General features: G+C 41.8%; 1 protein-coding gene across 1 annotated transcript in view; it reads right to left on the bottom strand.

The window, feature by feature from the left end:
• Positions 1 to 16,047, bottom strand: part of LOC112262897 (E3 ubiquitin-protein ligase NEURL1-like) — a 66,484-nt gene extending 50,437 nt beyond the window's left edge. Inside the window, exon 1 of the mRNA XM_042303628.1 lies at positions 15,808 to 16,047. Coding sequence (XP_042159562.1) covers positions 15,808 to 15,841 — 34 coding nt within the window. The 5' untranslated portion in view covers positions 15,842 to 16,047. The remainder of the gene's footprint in view (positions 1 to 15,807) is intronic.
• Between the last annotated feature and the right edge of the window lie 6,703 nt (positions 16,048 to 22,750).

Below are 22,750 nucleotides of genomic sequence, written 5' to 3'. Positions count from 1 at the left end.
ACAAATCACAATAACCCAGCTCTTCTACTTTTTTTACCATTGATAACCTCAACAAAAACTGCAACAGCAACTGAGGTTCTGGGAATTACTGATAAGGCCTGTATACAGCATTCTACATAACAGCTAGTCTATGTCCCAAATGGCACCCTATTCCCTACACAGTGCACTACTTTCAACCAAAGCGGTCAAAATGAGTGCACTAAAAAGGGAATAGGGTGCCATTTGGGAGGAGACACTACTTTATCAATAGATAAACACTCCCAGTGTTTAGTCTATACAATCACTTACTCACTCAGGCCCCATAATAAAGCATCATGTCCTTTGTCTTAGCGTAGGGGCAAAGGGAGAGGATTCATTGAATGGGGCACACATGGTCGCAGCAGATTGGACCGTGTGTGTGTGTACAGTATGTGTGTGTGTCAGGCCAGATTGAACTGAATGCATTAGCGACAACTAGCGAAAGGAGAGCCGCAGCTGTTGGTTGAGGGAAACAGGGGTTAAGTGTGAATTCATGTTCCTTAGCAACCCTCAGTCCCTGCGTCAAAGACTAGATTTGCGGGAACGGCTCAGGCTTGATACGGACAGATGCTATTTGTTTGCTAGCAGACAACACATGAATGATATTTGCATTTTAGTGCTATGGTTTATCAGGACAGCATTGTAGGCTACAGTAGGATCACTAATACTTCCAAACTCATCTTGGCCTATCTGACTGAAAGTCCTTTTTCCATGAAGGATTGCTGTGTTTTATGCTTTCTGAAAGGCTGTCTCTCAATACCTACAGATGTAGGATATTAATTTGACCAGTTTCTAATGCAGGTTGACGTTTCTTGTCATGGGTCTTGTCCTGGATGCAGAACTGAGCGATTTCCCTTTAAATAGCCCAGCGGTTAGCTTTTCGGTCTTAATTTAAAGAGGCACTCCAGTCTCCTTTTCACCTCATTCGACACCTGATTTACTTAACAAAAAGCACATCTCAATAGGTGGTCCAGGTATGTCATGACATAACACAAGTGGGGGGTGGGCCTTTCCTCTTTTGTTCTCTATTGCTCCTCAAGCAAAGGGGAGGCCAATGACATCACAGATTCCCATTATTAGACCAACTCCTAGACTGCGCTACTCCTTGAAGTTTTCAGTTGTGTCTAAAAAACACTCGTTTGCTCAGAAATATATATTTTTTTACCCTTTACTGTCTGTACTTTATTGTATTTATACTTGGGATATTGCTTTTCAATAGTAAAAGTTCAAACATCGCTGAAGGCCATTTTTGAGGTTGGGGATAGGCATTAGGGGCAGTTTGAATGATGAGCGATGTTTGAACTTTTACTGTTGAAAAGCAATATCCCAAGTATAAATACAGTAGCAGTGTGGTTTTATGACTTTATAGCTGTGCCAGCTAGTGACCACTCTGCAGAGCTGCCTCCAGAAGAATATTCATGATGAGAAATTCGAACCTGCGTTTCGCATCGCAAGAAAATAATCCTGCAGCAACAGGAGATGTGAATTATTACGTGGATTATAATTAATGGACATTTTTGTTAGGGGTTGATACATATTTCGCGAAGGGAAAATCAAGTCTGTAATTCCAGAGTGTAAATTATAAACTTTCGATGCCTTTTTAAACCTCTGAATACACTACAAGTTTACATTTCTTGTTATGCAAGACATTTCATGCAACAAAAGAGTGATCAAATTAAGATCCTAGATCTGCATATCTCCATGCCAACTGACACTGCCCAGTCCTAGCATTACCAGACAAAGATATGGGAAAAAGGTGTATGGGGAAAAGACTGTTTGACCTTATCACTCTCTAGCTGGACTTGTAAAGTGCCTGAAGATCTTTGAGTGCCTCAATACAGATGTCGTATCTTAATTTGAGCCAGTTTGCTACAGCAGGAAAATAATCCTGCAGCAACAGGAAATGTGAATTATTATGTGGATTATGATTAATGGATATTTTCTTTGTAGGGGTTGATGCATTTTATATTATGGAAAATCAAGTTAGAAATGTAAAAGTGGAAATTACAAATTTTAGAAGCCTTTTTAAACTTTGAATACACTACAAGTTTGCATTTCCTGCAGTACAGGAAAATGATCGTTAACAAAAGAGTGATCAAATTACGATCCTACGTCTGTACTATGGGAGGGATGTTATTCAGAATGACCAACCTTCCCAGAGAATTGCTCTTCCAGTTCTCAATAGGTGGGCTCCCGAGTGGTGCAGCGGTCTAAGGCACTGCATCTCAGTGCTAGAGGCGTCACTACAGACACCGTTTTGATCCCGGGCTGTATCACAACCGGCCGTGATCAGGAGTTCCATCTTAACTGACTTGTCTAGTTAAATAAATCAACATTTCCCAATGCCTACAATTTGACCTCAAGTAACATCTGTGGAACGATGGAAGCATATTGGGTGATGAAGCCGATGATTACGAAGCTCCAAGTCCGGTCATGTGTAACAGGTCCTTCCACCTCATACATGGTGTTGATAGGATTTCACATGCCTAATTTGTGCTCTCGCTGCCATTGGTTACACTCTTAAAAAACAAGGTCTAGAACCTAAAAGGGTTCTTCGGCTGTCCCATAGGAGAACACTTTGAAGAACCCTTTTTGGTTCCAGGTAGAACAGTATTGGGTTCAATGTAGAACCCTTTCCCCAGAGGGTTCTACATGGAACCCGAAAGAGTTCTACCTGGAACGAAAAAGGGTTCTCCTATGGGGACAGCCAAAGAACCCTTTTGGAACCTTTTTTTCTGAGAGTGTATATTTCGAGTTGAGGGTACAATTCCTACAGTATAACAGTGAGCTGAAAAAGCCCAATTATGGTAATTGTTTCGGTGATGTTCTGTGTGCGCACATAGTTCACACATGGAGCCACTCTCCTATTCAAGCTCTGCATTGAAACATTGTTTATAATGATGAATACCTCAATTCGATTCCATTAGCCAAAGATGATTCATTCGCTGTTAGCGAGCTATTTTCGAAGGCGAAAAGCAAGCTAGGAGCCTAAGTTAAGTGTCCAGTTTGATTGATTTCTTTCTGTACACAAGAGAGGCAACTATATGAATCAGGTAGAGAGGAATGTGAGACACAAGAGGTATTTCAATCGAATCAAAAGTTATTTGTCACATGCTTTGTAAACTAACAGTGAAATGCTTACTGCTTACTTACGGGCCCTTCCCAACAATGCAGAGAAAGAAAATAGAGAAATAATAGAACGGAATAACACGTAATAATAATTACAGTGAGTAACGGTAACTTGGCTATATATACGGGGTACCAGTACTGAGTCAATGTGCAGGGATACGAGGTAATTGAGGTAGATACTGTGTGTACATATACAGTGCATTTGGAAAGTATCCAGACCCCTTGACTTTTCCACATTTTGTCACGTTACAGCCTTATTCTAAAATGTGTTAAATAGTTTTTTCCCCCCTCATCAATCTACACACAATAACCCATAACGACAAAGTAAAACAGCTTTTTAGACATTGTTACACATGTATTAAAAATAAAACACTGAAATATTACATTGACATAAGCATTCAGACCCTTTGGCAGCGATTAGAGCCTTGAGTCTTATTGGGTATGACACTACAAGCTTGGCACACCTATATTTGGGGAGTTTCTCCCATTCTTATCTGCAAATCCTATCAAGCTCTGTCAGGTTGCGTGGGGAGCGTCGCTGCAGAGCTATTTCCAGGTCTCTCCAGAGATGTTCAAGTCCAGGCTCTGGCTGGACCCCTTAAGGACATTCAGAGACTAGACCTGAAGCAACTCCTGTGTTGTCTTGGCTGTGTGCTTAGGGTTGTTGTCCTGTTGGAAGGTGAACCTTCACCCCAGTCTGAGAGTCTGAGCACTCTGGAGCAGCTTTTAATCAAGGATCTCTCTGTACTTGGCTCCGTTCATCTTTCCCTCGATCCTGACTAGTAGCCCAGTCCATTCCGCTGAAAAACATCCCTACAGCATAATGCTGCCACCACCAGGCTTCACCGTAGGGATGGTGCCAGGTTATCCTCCAGACATGATGCTTGGCATTCAGGCCAAAGAGTTCAATCTTGGTTTCATCAGATCAGAGAATCTTGTTTCTCATGGTCTGAGAGTCCTTAAGGGGCCTTTTGGCAATCTCCAAGCGGAATGTTGTGCCTTTTACTGAGGAGTGGCTTCCATCTGGCCACTCTACCATAAATTGGTGGAGTGCTGCAGAGATGGTTGTTCTTCTTGAAGGTTCTCCCATCTCCACAGAGGAACTCCGGAGCTTGGTCAGAGTGACCATCGGGTTCTTGGTCACTTCCCTGACCAAGGCCCTTCTCCCCCGATTGCTCAGTTTGGCCGGCGGCCAGCTCTAGGAAGAGTCTTGATGGTTCCAAACTTCTTCCATTTAAAAATGATGGAGGCCACTCTTTTCTTGGGGACCTTCAATGCTGCAGAAATGTTTTGGTAACCTTCCCCAGATCTGTGCCTCCACACAATCCTGTCACTGAGCTCTACAGACAATTCCTTCGACCTCATGGCTTGGTTTTTGCTCTGATATACACTGTCAAATGTGGGACCTTATATAGACAGGTGTGCCTTTCCAAATCATGTCCAATCTATTGGATTTACCACAGGTGGACTCCCATCAAGTTGTACAGACATCTCAAGGATGATCAATGGAAACAGGATGCACCTGAGCTCAATTTTGAGTCTCATAGCAAAGCATCTGAATACTTACAGTGCCGTGAAAAGGTATTTTCCCCCTTCCTGGTTTTTTATTTTTTTGCACATTTGTCACACTTAAATGTTTCAGATCATCAAACAAATTGTAATATGACACAAAGATAACCCAAGTAAACACAAAATGCAGTTTTTAAGTGATAATTGTATTTATTAAGGGAAAAAAGCTACCCGAACCTTCATAGCCCTATGTGACAAAGTAATTGCTCCCCCTTGTTAAATCATGAATTTACTGTGGTTAATCACATTTTCTGGAAAGCTGAGTTCAATTTCACTAGCCACACCCAGGCCTGATTACTGCCAGACCTGTTGCATCAAGAAATCACAAGGTGAAGTAGGCCAAAAGATCTCAAAAAAGCAAGATATCATGCTGCGATCCAAATAAATTTAGGAACAGATGAGAAACAAAGTAATTGACATCTTTCAGTCTGGAAAGGGTTACAACGCCAGTTCTAAAGCTTTGGGACTCCAGCGAACCACGGTGAGAGCCATTATCCACAAATGGAGAACATTTGGAACAGTGGTGAACCTTCCCAGGAGTGGCCGGCCTACCAAAATTACCCCAAGAGCGCAGCGACGACTCATCCCGCTGGGCACAAAAGAACCCACAACAACATCTAAAGAACTGCAGGCCTCACTTGCCTCAGTTAAGGTCAGTGTTCATGACTCAACTATTAGAAAGAGACTTGGCAAAAATGACATCCATGGCAGAGTTCCAAGGCGAAAACCACTGCTGACCCAAAAGAACATAAAGGCTCATCCCATTTTTGGCAAAAAACATCTTGATGATCCCCAAGACTTTTGGAAAAATATTCTGTGGACTGACGCGACAAAAGTTGAACTGTTTGGAAGGTGTGCGTCCCGTTACATTTGGCGTAAAAGTAACACAGCATTTCAGAAAAAGAACATCAATACCAACAGTCAGATATGGTGGTGGTAGTGTGATGGTCTGGGGCTGCTTTGCTGCTTCAGGACCTGGACGACTTGCTGTGATTGATGGAACCATGAATTCTGCTCTCTACCAAAGAATCCTGAAGGAGAATGTCCGGCCATCAGTTTGTGACCTCAAGCTGAACCTCTGCAGCAGGACAATGATCCCAAACACACCAGCAAGTCCACCTCTGATTGGCTTAAAAAAAACGAAATGAAAAGGCGGTTCATGCTCGAAAACCCTCCAATGTGGTTGAATTAAAACAATTATACAAAGAAGAGTGGGCCAGAATTCCTCCACAGCGATGTGAAAGACTCATTGCCAGTTATCGCAAACACTTGATTGCAGTTGTTGCTGCTGAGGGTGGCACAACTAGCTATTAGGTTTAGGTGGCAATTACTTTGTCACATAGGGCCATGAAGGTTCGGATAGCTTTTTCCCTTAATAAATAAAATTATCACTTAAAAATGGCTTTTTGTGTTTACTTGGGTTATCTTTGTGTAATATTTCAAATTGTTTGATGATTTGAAACATTTAAGTGTGAAAAATGTGCAAAAAAAGAAGAAATCAGGAAGGGGGCAAATACTTTCTCACAGCACTGTATGTAAAAATAAGGTTTTTCTTTTTCTTATTTTTAATACATTTTCAAACATTTCTAAAAAACAGTTTTCACTTTGTCATTATGGGGTATTGTGTGAAAATGTATAAGAAAAACAATGTATTTAATACATTTTAGAATAAGGCTGTGAAATAAGAAGAAAAAAATTAGAATAAGTCAAGGGGTCTGAATACTTTCCAAATGCACTGTAGGTAGGGATAAGGTGCTCCTACCAGATCTTGTAGTTGCTCCAGCAACGTGTCCAAAGTTGGTGTCTGTCACACACACAAACACACGCATGAACACACGCGCACACACACACGTGCACACACACACGCACACCCACACACACACACACACACACACTGTGACCGTCATGGCTTCAAAATGTCTCTATTTAACCTACTAGTCCGGAAGCTGCCTCCCATAACACAGCAACATCCTCATTAGTGTGTGTTTGTGTGTGTGTGTGTGTGCGTGTGCGTGTGCGTGTGTGTGTGTGTGTGTGTGTGTGTGTGTGTGTGTGTGTGCGCGCGCGCATGTCTGTGTCCATTTAAAATCCTTACATGACTGCTCTCTCCCTCTCTCCCAAAGGTCAAGGATGTCTCTTTATGGATAAACATTGTGCATACTGTGGGTCTCCTTCCGTAGCCTGGAGAAGTGTGTGTGTGTGTGTGCACGCGCGCAAGCGAGGACTTATTTCGCTAATGACCACAGTAATGACAAGTCTAATCCTTGTCGGAAACACACACGGCTTCTGTGTGACTAAGACTTGTCATCCTTCAATGAACATCTTTGTAAAAGTGTAAACTAATCTTCCCGCTATAGTTGTACGTATATCTAGAATGAGAAGGGGCTGCGTCTCAATTGACAGCCTATTCCCTATTTAGTGCATGTACTGTATGTATCTACGAGGGAATGTCATTCTTATCTACACACTGCACGGGTTACTGACAGTGTAACGGCACATCATGTGAATAGTGTTCCATCAGTTGGAATAAATATTCAAATATTTGTTCAGGAGAACTAACTGACGTTGGAATAATGACTTCCTGGTTGTATCTTAGGATCGGGCACTTTCAGTTATAACGGTCATTCATATGATTGCACTTGAGTCCTCATAATGGTATTGTCCACATAAAACAGAATTTGTCATCATAATACTATTGTCTTCATAATACACATGTTATTAGTCATCATAATACTAGTGTCTTCATAATACACATGTTATTAGTCATCATAATACTATTGTCTTCATAATACACATGTTATTAGTCATCATAATAATAGTGTCTTCATAATACACATGTTATTAGTCATCATAATACTATTGTCTTCATAATACACATGTTATTAGTCATCATAATACTAGTGTCTTCATAATACACATGTTATTAGCATTCATAATACTATTGTCTTCTAGGCTTGGGCGGTATAACGTATACCGTATACTGGGGTATTTAGAAATAGCCACGGGATAGTTTTTCAATACCGTCAATACCATTGAAACTATTTATTTTACGTTTTTCATAGTACATGGCCTCACACATGAATCCAAATAAAAATATTTGTACCTACTTTTTAAGTAAATACCTGCAGTCAACTTGTGCAATACGTTAGGAGATAAAGTCGTTTTCATTGCAAGTTAATTGAAGCATACTGTTAGCTAGCTAGCTTACGTTAGCTGGCTGGCTTGCTAGCTAATGTTACGTGTATGAGCTGTGTAGTCATATCATTTGTATCTTTGAAAGCCATATGCATTGCTAGTTATAGCCTCATGTTAGCTAGCTAGCTAACATTGAACCAAGTTGGTTCACTTTAGCTACCTGCAAATTCGTGCATATGGTGCATGATAGTATGGGTTGGCATTATGGGTCTGAACAAAAGACTCCACTACGCAAGTAATCATTTATTTCACTGTACCGTTTACACCTTCTGTAGTCTCTGTATGTGACAAGTAAACTTTGATTCTACTTGATATAGTTTGTTTACCAGAGACGGTCATGTGAAGAAGAACATGGCCTGCACCAAAGTCAGATTAGGATATAGACCAAGGATTAGACAGTGTGTATTTTTACTACTACTTTTTGCTACTACTTTCACCACTTTAATTCTTAATCTTATCTTCGGTTGTTTACTACACTACCTTACTCACTGACCTGCCACACACAGTTTATGTACTGTAGGGTAGATTGAGGTTAGCCTGTGAGTAGGCTTGCCAGCCATGCCAAAAGAGGGCAACAGTGGGAATCATTGACTAGTACATTGTTTTGGTACTACAATTGGAGAGCACTTCTTTGTCTATTCCCATTCAGCATTGTTCACACCCTCTTAAGCCTTAAAGACATGGGTGGAGCTAAGGGTTGATCCGAGCGTTCTGTACTAACTTGCCAGCTACTTCCAGACATCTAAGAGAGAGAGAACAGCTCACTGAACATCATTCGCCTTAGCAGAGCTGGTTAGGCTGTTATGTTATCCAGAGTGTTGGTGAGTGCGACGGTGCTGTCAGATTGTCCATTCGTAAATTCAGAGCGTTTCGTGTTTAGTACATGGCCTCACAAATGAGGGGGGGGGGCTACAGCTAAACCGGTGCAGATAAAGAAAAGCTCTCCAGTCGGTGTACCAAACGTTTATCCATTTTCAAAGAATAATTCATTTCCCATTGTTCCTCAACTGCAGTGTATGATATACAACTTTCTAGCTCTGAGTCTCGCCTTTCATCAATGTAAAAAACACAATTTCAAATGTTGCTACATAGGACCGAATCAAGGTGGTGGGTCACATATGAACATTTGGTTACTGCCCAAACCTATTGTCTTCAAAAAACACATGGTACTAATCATAATACTATAATGTCTTCATAATACACATGGTACTAAACATAATACTATAATGTCCTCATAAAACACATGGTACTAATCATAATACTATAATGTCTTCATAATACACATGGTACTAATCATAATACTATAATGTCCTCATAATACACATGGTACTAATCATAATACTATAATGTCCTCATAATACACATGGTACTAATCATAATACTATAATGTCTTCATAATACACATGGTACTAAACATAATACTATTATGTCCTCATAAAACACATGGTACTAATCATAATACTATAATGTCTTCATAATACACATGGTACTAATCATAATACTATAATGTCTTCATAAAACACATGGTACTAATCATAATGCTATAATGTCTTCATAATACACATGGTACTAATCATAATACTATAATGTCTTCATAAAACACATGGTACTAATCATAATACTATAATGTCTTCATAATACACATGGTACTAATCATAATACTATAATGTCTTCATAATACACATGGTACTAATCATAATACTATAATGTCCTCATAATACACATGGTACTAATCATAATACTATAATGTCCTCATAATACACATGGTACTAATCATAATACTATAATGTCTTCATAATACACATGGTACTAAACATAATACTATTATGTCCTCATAAAACACATGGTACTAATCATAATACTATAATGTCTTCATAATACACATGGTACTAATCATAATACTATAATGTCTTCATAAAACACATGGTACTAATCATAATACTATAATGTCTTCATAATACACATGGTACTAATCATAATACTATAATGTCTTCATAAAACACATGGTACTAATCATAATACTATAATGTCTTCATAATACACATGGTACTAATCATAATACTATAATGTCTTCATAATACACATGGTACTAATCATAATACTATAATGTCTTCATAATACACATGGTACTAATCATAATACTATAATGTCTTCATAATACACATGGTACTAATCATAATACTATAATGTCTTCATAAAACACATGGTACTAATCATAATACGATAATGTCTTCATAATACACATGGTACTAGTCCTCATAATACTATAATATCTTCATAATACACATGGTATTAGTCATCATAATACGATAATGTCTTCATAATACACATGGTAATAGTCCTCATAATACGATGTCTTCATAAAACACATGGTATTCGTCATCATAATACTATAATGTCTTCATAAAACACATGTTATTAGTCATCATAATACTATAATGTCTTCATAATACACATGGTATTAGTCATCATAATACTATTCTCCTTATCATACACAGTTACGATTCCACAAGAAAACAGGTATTGTGTCATACTATCCTCGCACAATGTGCCAATCAAAGCATAATGAAGCCATAAACAGAATCGCTGTGGCAACATAGGGCAAGCAGGATTCTAGGAATGCAGGGACAATGGAGCTTGCCAGGGTGTCTAACAGCAACTGAGACCCACAGCAAAGCAACAGAACCTCCCCTCTCTCCTCTTCATTGAAGTGTGGGCTGGGTGTTAGCCTAGCGGTTAAGAGGTTCGGCCAGTAACCCAAGAAGTTGCTGGTTCGAATCCCCAAGCTGACTAGGTGAAATCTGTCGAAGTGCCCTTGAGCAAGGCACTTATCCCTAATTGCCCCTGTAAGTCGCTCTGTATAAGAGCGTCTGCTAAATGACAAAAAAAAATGAAATAAAATACAAACTAATTTCCACGTGTCACCCCTAGCTCCCCAGGCTTGCTTCTCTACAAAACACAGCTTAATGCACACATCCTCCAGAGATCCGGGACCAACACACAGACATGCACGAGCATGCACACACAGAATTGCACGAATGCACACACACACACACACACTCTGGGCAGACTTAGCCTTATGATCGACCCACAGTCACTTCTTATTTCACCAGAGTAGCACCAGGAATAGAGGATTTGAATGTCTGCTTACAAATACAGGAAATTGGGGGGAATGAAAAAGTTTTCTAAAATAAAGTTTACACAAAATAAATACAGGATCTACATTTCATATTTAGTTTCAAATTTAAAAAAAAATGTTTACCCCCTTTTTATGGTATCCAATACAGGCTCGGGAGAGATGAAGGTCGAAAGCCACGCGTCCTCCGAAACACAATCCAACCAAGCCACACTGCTTGCATCCAAGCCAGAAGCCAGCCGTACCAATGTGTTCGGAGGAAACACTGTGCACCTGGTGACCTGGTCAGCGTGGACTGTGCTCGGCCCACCACAGGAGTCACTAGTGTGCGATGAGACAGGGATTATCCCGACCACCCTAACTCGGACAACGCTAGGCCGGACGACACTAGGCCAATTGTGCGTCAACCCATGGATCTCCCGGTCGCGGCCGGCTGCGACAGAGCCTGGGCTTGAACCCAGAGTTTCTGGTGGCACTGCTAGCACTGCAATGCAGTGTCTTAGACCACTGCACCACCCGGGATGCGACAAACAACATTTTAACGATGTTTGCATAGGTTGTCTGAACGCACATATACAATGTGTATATCATGAGCAAATGGCGTTTCGGCTTCATGTACCAACAACTATGAAATTAATCAACGAATCACACTCACATTAATCAAGCTAACAATATACTGAGGTGCCTCTATGCATCATACATTCATAATGTTTGTGTTATAGACAAGCAATTTGTGTTATATATACAAGCAATTTGTGTTATAGACAAGCAATTTGTGTTATAGACAAGCAATTTGTGTTATAGACAAGCAATATGTGTTATAGACAAGCAATTTGTGTTATAGACAAGCAAAGTGTGTAATAGACAAGCAATTTGTGTAATAGACAAGCAATTTGTGTTATAGACAAGCAATATGTGTTATAGACAAGCAACTTGTGTTATAGAGGTATAGGTATACGAGGCTGAGGTTACTAAGTGTAAATGTGTAAACAGCATATTGGTAATATAAGTTAGACTGAGGTATACGAGGCTGAGGTTACTAAGTGTAAATGTGTAAACAACATATTGGTAATATAAGTTAGACTGAGGTATACGGGGCTGAGGTTACTAAGTGTAAATGTGTGAATGACAGCTGCTATGACAGAGATACAGATCAAGTGCATAAAACCCAATACTATCCTCCTGGGTTTACAGGTAGGAAGAGAATACTGCCAATGATACTGTAGCTATGGTTGCCTTATGCTCTACGGCTCTTCTAACTGGGCGCCATGGCAGCTCATATGTTTGTGGTAACCTAGGCTACCTCGTCTGCTGCTAGGCAACGACATGACAACACCATTGATTTGCACTTGATAGATGCAAGGCCCGAGAGTTTTCAAGATAAAAAGATTTTCAAGATAACAAATGGAAAACGATTGGAAAGAGGAGAACTATTCCTGTGCGCAATTACATAGATAACACACAAAATATATACAAAATGTACTACCAACACAGGCTAAATGTACCGACATTGCTAGCTCCATTCTCAAATAGCCTTTCCCTCTGCTTCAACCGAGACAGTGTCAGCTGAATAATTTAGACACCATCATCATGGTGTCATGACGGCCTGAGAGTGCAAGGTGAGCTGTCCAACTTAATAAATACCTCACGTCAGGACTCTCGTCTCGCTAAGTCGCTCACCTGAGCTCACCCATGTTGCCACATTCCCCCAGAGAACAGTGTTACGCAGCTGCAATAAGTAATAACCATTTTCGATTCGATATGACAATATAATGACTCTATGCTCCTCCGCAGGAGATTTGTAGTGCTTTGTGGAGGAGCCTGGTGAGAGTATATTGCAAGCAGGATGCTATTTTTACTGACGCACAAACGCACGCATGCACACACACAAACACACACACACACACAAACACAAAGTTGTTATGTGCCGCCTCGAAGGTGACCTGTCAAGTCAAGAGGAATATGACGACAACAGGGGTATGTGCATTGTCACAAAGTGTATATGTGTGTGTGTGTGTGACACTATGCGTGTGTTGACTCACGTTAACCCAGTCTGGATCCACAGGGAGGGAGACACTGGTGGCACGATCACCATACGGTCACCACCCACCAATGCCACTTGACCCCCTAGACATATGTTCCTGTCACATCATGGCAAGAGGCCATGATTAAACACACTGGGCACTACTCTGTTAGTAGACCCTGTCTTACTGCTCTCTCTCTATTCCTACTTGTTTCATTCATATTCTCTCTCTCTCTCTCTCTCTCTCTCTCTCTCTCTCTCTCTCTCTCTCTGTGTGTCTCCCTCCATTGACTTGATACAGACGATATGTGTAATACGACTTTAACCGTTAATCATGAACAGCCTCTTGGCCTCTACATGATGAGTGATCTGTGTGTATTTCTTCTGTCCCATGACTATATCCAAATTAAATGTTATGTTCGCAGGACAAGGTGAGATACGGAACATTGATAAGACATTCACACCAATCAGCAGCTCGTATTTGGAGACTGAGCTTCCAATAGAGGATAACATTCTCTCTCTCTCTCTCTCTCTCACACACACACACACACACACACACACACACACACACACACACACACACACACACACACACACACACACACACACACACACACACACACACACACACACACACACACACACACATACACACACAAACACAAACACACACACGATCAAGGGTGAAAGGCTGGCCCACTTATTAAACATTGATTTCTCATCTCAACTCAACTCTTCAGTATCTCTCTTCCTCTCTTCCTATCCACAGTGGCAGTTCTATTTTAAAGAATGTACTAACTTACACTCAAAGTCTAGGGCCACTCAAACCTCATTAAAAACACAGTGACACACACACAGACGCACACACGCACGCACGCACGCAAGCAAGCACACGATCAAGGGTGAAAGGCTGGCCCACTTTGAGTCGATAAAGGGCCTCAACAAGTGCTCCCAACACATTCAGCAGAGAACTCCATTACGCAATCAAGCCCCAACACAACACTGTCCTGATGTGTTCTGCTACAGAACTGACTTTACTGCTTTTTCACCACTTCACACTTTAGCCTATACACAGAAACTCCTTCACAAAATCGTACTGAAAGATAGATTTCAGCTAACGCCTTTCATATAGCTACAGCAAGAGCAGTGTAAACCCAAGAAACTAGGCCTTTGACCTTGATCCTACAGTGAGAAGTCACACACACACACACACACACACACACACACACACACACACACACACACACACACACACACACACACACACACACACACACACACACACACACACACACACACACACACACACACACACACACACACACACACACACACACACACACACACACTGCTGTCCTGTTGTCTCAGGCACTACTGTGTCCTTATCTACCTAATTGGATTCATCAATGGGCTTTAATTAGACCTAATGATCAGGTGGTCTGACTCCTGGGAGGCTGTGAGGGACTTGATGTCCGTATGGTGGAGGTAAGCCACTCCACAGCTACAGGTCCAGACAACTAAGTCAACATGTGTTATCTAGACAAGGCCTTTCATAACCTGATCCAATGCATTGCAGCAGCACTGTGTTTTTATTCAACTGTATATTGAGGCGTCAGGTAGCCAAGTGGTTGGAGAGTTGGGGCAAATCTGTCGTTCAGCCCCTGAACAAGGCAGTACATAAGAATTGGTTATTAACTGACTTGCCAAGTTAAATAAAGGTTAAATAAAAAATAAAAAATTGTTTTTATTATATTACTTTGGTGGATGTGTTTGTATGTGTTATTAGATGTGTTCTGACCTACATGTGTGACAACCCATAGACGTGAATAATAGAACATATAGCTTACGCTCAATGATAAACGATGCAGTGTTTTCTGAATTACAGCCTTGCAGAAATTGACTTGTTTCCCCTTGCAGTGAAGGGCCCCAGTGCAATGAATACATGTCATGTTTATTGTTAAAATACCATTTCATAGGCCCACGGAATCCTTTAAAATGTTGTTCTTTATAGAGACATTGACTGTAATTCTGGGACTTGGCAATAAGGCTGTGCAGAGGATGAGCTAAGCTGTGATAGCCCACATACAGTAAACACAAATTGATTTATTGATTGGCTTGGTTGGCCCACTAACAGCACAGCTGGATATGACTGACTTCCCCCAGTGCACAGAGTGGGGGAAACCCCCACACCCATGTGAGACAACTGAAATATACTGGGGGGGGGGACCCCGCAACTTTCTTACAAACTGCGTCTGCAGTTACCATCATCAACAGAAGGCGACTGAGGAAGTACGCAAACGATGGTATCAACGTGGAAACGGACAAGGGATGATAGACGAATAATGACATCAGCAGGTTTTCCTATAAATTGCTATAAATGATTTAACTGCAATCAATACAAAATGAATCAAATCGACCTAAAGGAAAGCTTTAATGTTTGTATTTCTACTTTAACACTGATCAAAGGGAAATATATATACTGGGGAATAGCCTTCTGTAGCCTAGCAAATGTATGCAAATGTCTATAATGAACTGTCCCTGGTGTGACATCTGTGTGACATCAGAATTTGGGTAGCCTACCTGATACACACGCAACGTTATTTTACGCGACAGGAATTGCACTCTCCAACTATTCTCCATTGCATTGCAAATTGAACGAAACGATAACCTACAGTGTGTACAGTATAAGCAATGGTGACGTGATCTATGAGTGTATCTAAATGTTATTTTTCCTTACCGTACAAGGCATTTCGCGTTATCTGGCCTCCCATGACTACAATTCCAGTCGGCAGCCCTTATATCCCAGCTCTTAATATTAAAACACTTGCGGTGTTGATGCACAATCCAACGCCGACAACATGATTGGAGGCTACATCCAGAGCGGTCGTTCTTTCTCCCGATTGGAATATAAACACAGTGCACTCCAGGTCCCCTAAGCACCAAGCAGAGCGGTAGTGAAGGCTGCTCCTCCATTCACTGTGCGCTCTCAGTGCCTTGAGCCCCACTCACACACAGACATTTACATAAAAGGTGGAGTCAAGACAAAGCGTCATTAACGCACTCGCTGCCAGTTTCCAACAATCATAAAGGATACGAGTATACGAGGACACTTGGACAATTTCAGGGTAGGCTTTACCCTAGAATAGAATAGAATAAAATACAATCGAACGTTGCGTTGCCTTCCAGAGAGAATTTGTCTTGCAAATCATTTTAAAGCACTGTCAATCTAAAACGAAGATGTGCATAGTATACAATGGAGAGCGTGGACATAGGCAGACTATGTGAGAGCTATAGGCTATGCTGGAGCTCTAGTTCTATGGGCTTATCTCTCACAGTGTCCTCTCCTCTCTCTCATGAGTAACCGCACTATGTTTGGGTCCAGAGTAAGGCAGAGGAACCAAGTGGTCACATTCTTTACCCTCAGCACTCTGCCTTTCACCTCAAGTGAGTCCCTTCTTCTTCCTGGTGTGCCTCGGGCCCCTCTGCCCCTGGCAGACAGCCTGGGTGACCCCTCGAGAGTCACGCCTCTGACTTAAGCTGTCATCACGTATCCACGGTGACATCGGGGCCCCTCCGCCTCGGAGTAGTTTACATTAGCCTCAAGGATGCTCGCTGCTTAGATATCTCTTAAGGGTGATAATGGCTTTGTGAATCACTAGGAGTGACAGATGTAAGTGATATTGGCAAAAAGGGTGAATGAAAAGGCTTCTATCGAGGGTTGGGGTGGGTGGTGGGGGATCTTGGGAAGGCAACCAATGTTAAGAATAGTTGAACGCAAATACGCCTACTGTCTTGACCTTCTGAGTTGTACAATGAATGAAAAATCCCCCTCCAATCAATCATTCATGATTGACACGTGCCACCGCTATTGCAATTGACTGAAAAAAGAAGGATTAGCGAACCAACCTTATAGAGCCTATTAAATGACTACTGTATTCGAATTCCTAATTATATGGAGCCAGCACTGTTCAAAATAAGATATTTCGATCTATGCTGGGGAATTCTATTCATTTGACCCAGTGAGACATGGCATTGTTGTGTGAGGGTGGTGTCATAAAGGTTCCATCTGGAGTATTCAGAGGAGAGTGATGAAAACAACTGGTTAGCTAAGCCCTTCTTGTTTGAGTTGAAAACATTACCATTGAATCATGCTGACAATAATATTTACCATTTCCCCCTGTAACGATTACGGCTACGTAAACCATAACAAACACTTGAGGCGAGATGGTGACTTCAATCTCAACTAAATCAGGGCCGCAAACCGAAGGTTAGTTTTTTGTAGATCATACTCACACATGGTGTGCACATTTTGAATATAAACATAAATGCATGGAGTCCTAATTAAATGGGTGGAATGAATTGAAGAGGAGTTTTCAATGGCCTGGATGCTCCCGCAGGACCACCGGGCCGAAATAAGTAAGAATGGGTGTGTGTGTGTGTGAGTGAATGAGGAAAGCTGGTGTTGCCTGACAGGGCTCAGTTTCAACTGTTTGTCATGTCACCAATTGAGGTCGCGCTAGTTCCTAGGGTGATCATGCCAAGCTTGACCAAAAAACAGGTTCCATAAACGGACTCGGACCGACTTCCTGCTGGCTTTCCCTTGTAGGCCGTCATGTCTTCTTAAAGATAGATGCTAAATGTAGCCTGATAACTGTTCAACACCGGTTCAACACTTCCTTCAATTTCCTGACATTCATGAAGACACGCTCGGCAAAAACCACTTCTGTCCATTGTCTTCCTGTTTTTAAGGACAAGACCTCCTCCATGCGTGCCATTCTAATCTTTTAAGTGAGCCTCTTTGACCATGGCCCTCAGTCCTATATCTGTTACATGACTAAGTCTGTAAAGTTGGGTTCTTTGTGAATCCGGGCGTAAATACTGTATCCTTACATGACTCACTAAAATAAATAAAAGTGGTCTGGTTCTGGGATGTTGACCTACAGGCACTGTCACGGCAGATTTCCTCTTCCTCTGAAGAGGTGAAACAAGGATTGGACCAATACGCAGCGTGGTAGGTGTCCATGGTTTTTAATAAGAAAAATTCAACATGAACACAAAAACAATAACCGTGAACTAACCGAAACAGTCCCGTGTGGCACAACCACTGACACAGGAAACAATCACCCAACCAAATACCCAAAGAATATGGCTGCCTAAATATGATTGCCAATCAGAGACAACGATAGACAGCTGCCTCTAATTGAGAACCAATCTAGGCAACCATGGACATACAATTTACCTAGACAGGGTACAGCCCCCCCCCCACACACACACACACAAGCACACTCACTCCAACAGAAACCCACTTTTGTTTTAGTGTCTCTGGGACAGCTTTATGCTCCTTATTGTCTTGACTCAGAGGGTAAGCCCTGACAGCCCTGGCTCGTTCCATTAGTAAGTACACCAGCTGTCCTGGTCCGTCCTATCCCACAACATATTTTTGGGCTACGTCCTGTTTAGCCTCAGCAGTGATTGCCAAACACACACACACACACACACACACACACACACACACACACACACACACACACACACACACACACACACACACACACACACAGACAGAGTTTAGGATTTATGACTACTCCATTGTGCGTTCGTTATCTGTGGTTGCACCAGACTACAGGCGGTGAGAATTTTATGTCCATAGTAATGGGAATATGGGTTGAGAATACTGGCTCAGTACATCTGTCATTCTCAAATAAAATAAAAAGAAAGAAATAATCATTAATAGGTCTTTTTGTTGATTAGTTTGATTAGTTTCTGCATTTGTTAATTATCTAAAAGATTGGTTGTGTCTCAGGTCAATGTGATTGACTGTGCCTAGTGATTTGTTTAAAATGGATACTTCCTATGGGAAATTAGCCTTAGTGTAGACAAAGATGCAAGCACGCACGCACGTGCACACACACACACTACCTAAAGGGGAACATGCACAGTGTTAAGTTACACTGTATGCTAACAGAATGTCAGTTGATCATTAACTGTCTGCTTCCTAGTTATGCTACAAGAACAAACACGTTTGTTGGCTTCTGGCAGTTTGGTTGTTTGCAAATCAAATATCCCATCTCTACTACCGGTGAAAAGGTTAAAACAAATAAAGATATGAGGGTATCTGTGGGAATTGATTGGCGATGTTTGACTGATGATTTTAATTTCCAATACAAGGATCAGGCCTCATCGCTGTGCTAAAGTGTCTGATTTAGTTGATGACGTTATCTGGTATATTACAATAAGGGGACATTAACCTTGTGGGAGGTATCTGTACCTTGATCAGTCGATCAGTCGATTCTGTTACGAGTCTGTACCAAATCTAGAACAGTTTGATAGATCAAGAACAGACGGTCCTTTATGATGTCAAACTATAGCTGAACAAACATCAGCACATCATTTTAATGGCACCTGGAAACCAGTCGGACATGTTTCCAAGAAAAACGTAGCATTCTGCTGCAGCCTGGGTTATTATATTAGCATAATCCTGCCCTCCACATACAGACACACATCTTCTCCCACCTCCTGACCTAACACACACACACACACACGCACGCACGCACACACACACACACACGCACGCATGCACGCACACACGCACGCACATACACACGCACGCACACACGCACGCACGCACACACGCACACACATGCACGCAGGCACGCACACACACATACACACACACACGCGCGCACGCGCACACACACACACACACACACACACACACACACACACACACACACACACACACAGAACAGGGTCTGCTACCTATCCCTGAGTGCCTGGTGAAATGGAATAGGACAGCAGATGCTTAAGGGGGAACGTTGGACCTGGTCTCCTGCGGAACGTATCGTCTGACTCTGAGAGGGCCGTGTGACGCGTGTGGTGCAAACATTACCCCTTTTCAGAGCCAGCCTCCAGCGTCCAATCACTGGGCCATGTGCAACATATAATGAGTTAACACTACAACATTATATGATCTGAGAAAGAGAGGATGAGAGAAAGAGAGAAGAATGGAATGGCTGTCAAGTAAACATTATGTAGCTATGTCACTATGTACGGAACATTCAAAATTATTATATTGTAGCAAAACCATATGGTAATAGATAAACGCAATTTAATATTTTACATCATATGATCTGAAAGATACAGGTAACCAACATGAAGTGTCCACCACAGTCTGCCAGAACAGCTTCAATGCGCCTTGGCATAGATTCTGCAAGTGTCAAAAACTCTATTGGAATGATGCGACACCATTCTTCCACAAGAAATTCCATCATTTGGTGTTTTTGTGGTGTGAAAACTGTCTCAGTGCAGCTCTAGAATCTCCCATAAGTGCCGTTGCTTGAGTTGATCTCATTGGGTTGAGATCTGGTGACACACACACACACACACAAACACACACACACACAAACACACACGCACCCCCTATGCTCCTTTGAGACCCCTCTTTCAATGTCACTGAGATCTCTTCTTCTTGCCATTATAGTCAAAATAATGGGAAACTGAGCATTTTATACATGACCCTAAGCATGATGGGATGTTAATTGCTTAATAAACTCATGAACCACAACTGTGTGGAAGCACCTGCTTTCAATAGACTTTGTATCCCTCATTTACTCAAGTGTTTCCTTTATTCTGGCAGTTACCTGTACTGACTCAGACATCAAGTCGGTGATCATAGTAATCATGTAAGGATAACCAAGACAACTCAATAAGATAGCAGCACAAATTATAGCCAGCGTATACGTAAGAGTTAAACACATTATCTTGGGAATAATAGACGACGCAGTGAAAGCACACCTTGACTGTAGATTTTCCAAATTTATAAGCAAATTCATACTTTCTCATCTTTTGGTTGCTTTTTGGTTGCTAGAAACGCATCCCAGTCGTTCGATCAGGGGGAAACCATATTATCCTTCTTGCATGATTTCTGTCTCGTCCAGAAAATCAACGGGGCTCAGAGGTAATAGCACAGTGTCTTAGGGTTCAATCAGTACAGCATGTGGTATATCCCACCATAATACAATCAACCCTAAACCCTTGTCTTGTCAGTGTATATTACACCACTATCCAACATGCCTGAGAGGGCAGATGACTCCGTGACATTTATTAGCGAAGGTGAAAGTTTGAGCCGATTACGTGTCTTGTGTAACATAGTTGTCATCAGGACTGAGGGAAGGGAAGTGGAGAGGTGATAATAAGATCTGTCAGTCTTCTTTAATATCGTGCGGAGTCGCCAGGCGGATTATTGTTAAGAAACGGCGTATTGTCTCCGGCAATGCAACAGAGAATGTCACTTCCATGCCTATGGGGCTACAGTGAAATGTGTTGGTGTGGAGGGATATCTCAAAATATGTTACGGAAACAGTATGCGGGTTTTAGTGGACGGAATGACTTTGGGACACAACTTGTTCCTCCGTAATATAGTACAGTACCTATTCTAAGGCCCAAGGTTCAGTCATGTGTGACTGTTTCAAACGTATTTAAGTAACTTGTTTAATCGGATCAACTCAATTACTGAAATTCTTGATTGACACATATTAGTATTAGTCAAAACTGTGTCAAAACACACGTTTGAGGTTAACTGTTGCAGGAACCTAGTATTGTAGAGACTAAAACCACAAAGGCCGTACATCGTCCTCTTTCCTTTTCCCACTAGGCCTACACTAGATACATGTGGCTGTAATTCCTCACCAAATATACCAAGACAGCTTTAAATTGCAGTTCCGATCACAATAGAGTGTTTATTGTTCGTTACAATAGTGTAATGCAGAACAGCTGTTCCAACCGGGAAACATATTTTCATACATTTGCGCTTGAAACGACGACATTCTCCATTAATCAGTGACCGCGCTGAATTAGCGGTTTTGAAATCCCCGTTCGTTGAATCAGCGCATCTGTGTCGGGTGGGTGGGCGGTGGGGGGTGGGGGGGTTGTATGTGTGTGTGTGTTGAATCGGTGTGCATACTTCTCTTAACTTTGGCTGGTGGATGGCGATGCGAGTTGGCCCTCTGTGTGATTGTGACTGCACCTCCTCATTTGGCCTCTCCTTCTTCCTCCTCATCCTCCTCCTCCTCTCCTTTATCACTCTATCTATCTCTATTACTAATCTCTCCCCTGGTTTGATCCCCTCCTTCATCCACGCTTCGGATCGTCATTGAAACTGGAAGGGAAACGATGTGCCTTGTGAAAGCCAACAATGGCATTTGTCCCATAGAGAGGATTGCCTTGGATGCAGCAACAAGCAACAGCATCCAGTCACTGTTTCTAATAGTTATTTAACAAGAGCTTTTTTAATTAGGCCCTAGAAAGGCCACCAAAAGATTTGTCAAGGAAAGATTTGTCCTCTCACTTAAGGCCAGAGAAGACGGTCTCAAAGTGTCATGAGGACTTGGGGGTGATTCAGGAGGGTACTCCCATGTGCTGTTGTCCTGTTTTGATGTAAATCAGTCACTTTTTCAAGGACGGAGTCGGATTGAAAAGTGTGTGTAGTGTGCGTGGTGGGGGGGAGGGTAAATGTGTGTTTGTTGGTGTGAGGCTGAGTATGTGTATGTGTGTATGTGTGGATTCTACAGACTAAAATACAACCTGTCTGTACACTCCACAGTCGAGACAGAGTGAGTATCTGGGAACTGTACGACAACTGAAAACGGACTGCATTTCTACTTTCCCCTAAAATGATCCCT

The sequence above is a fragment of the Oncorhynchus tshawytscha genome, linkage group LG02, assembly GCF_018296145.1.
Source record: "Oncorhynchus tshawytscha isolate Ot180627B linkage group LG02, Otsh_v2.0, whole genome shotgun sequence".
NCBI lineage: Eukaryota > Metazoa > Chordata > Actinopteri > Salmoniformes > Salmonidae > Oncorhynchus > Oncorhynchus tshawytscha.
Note: the sequence above shows the minus strand (reverse complement) of the source record. Positions and strands in the feature narration are given on the sequence as shown.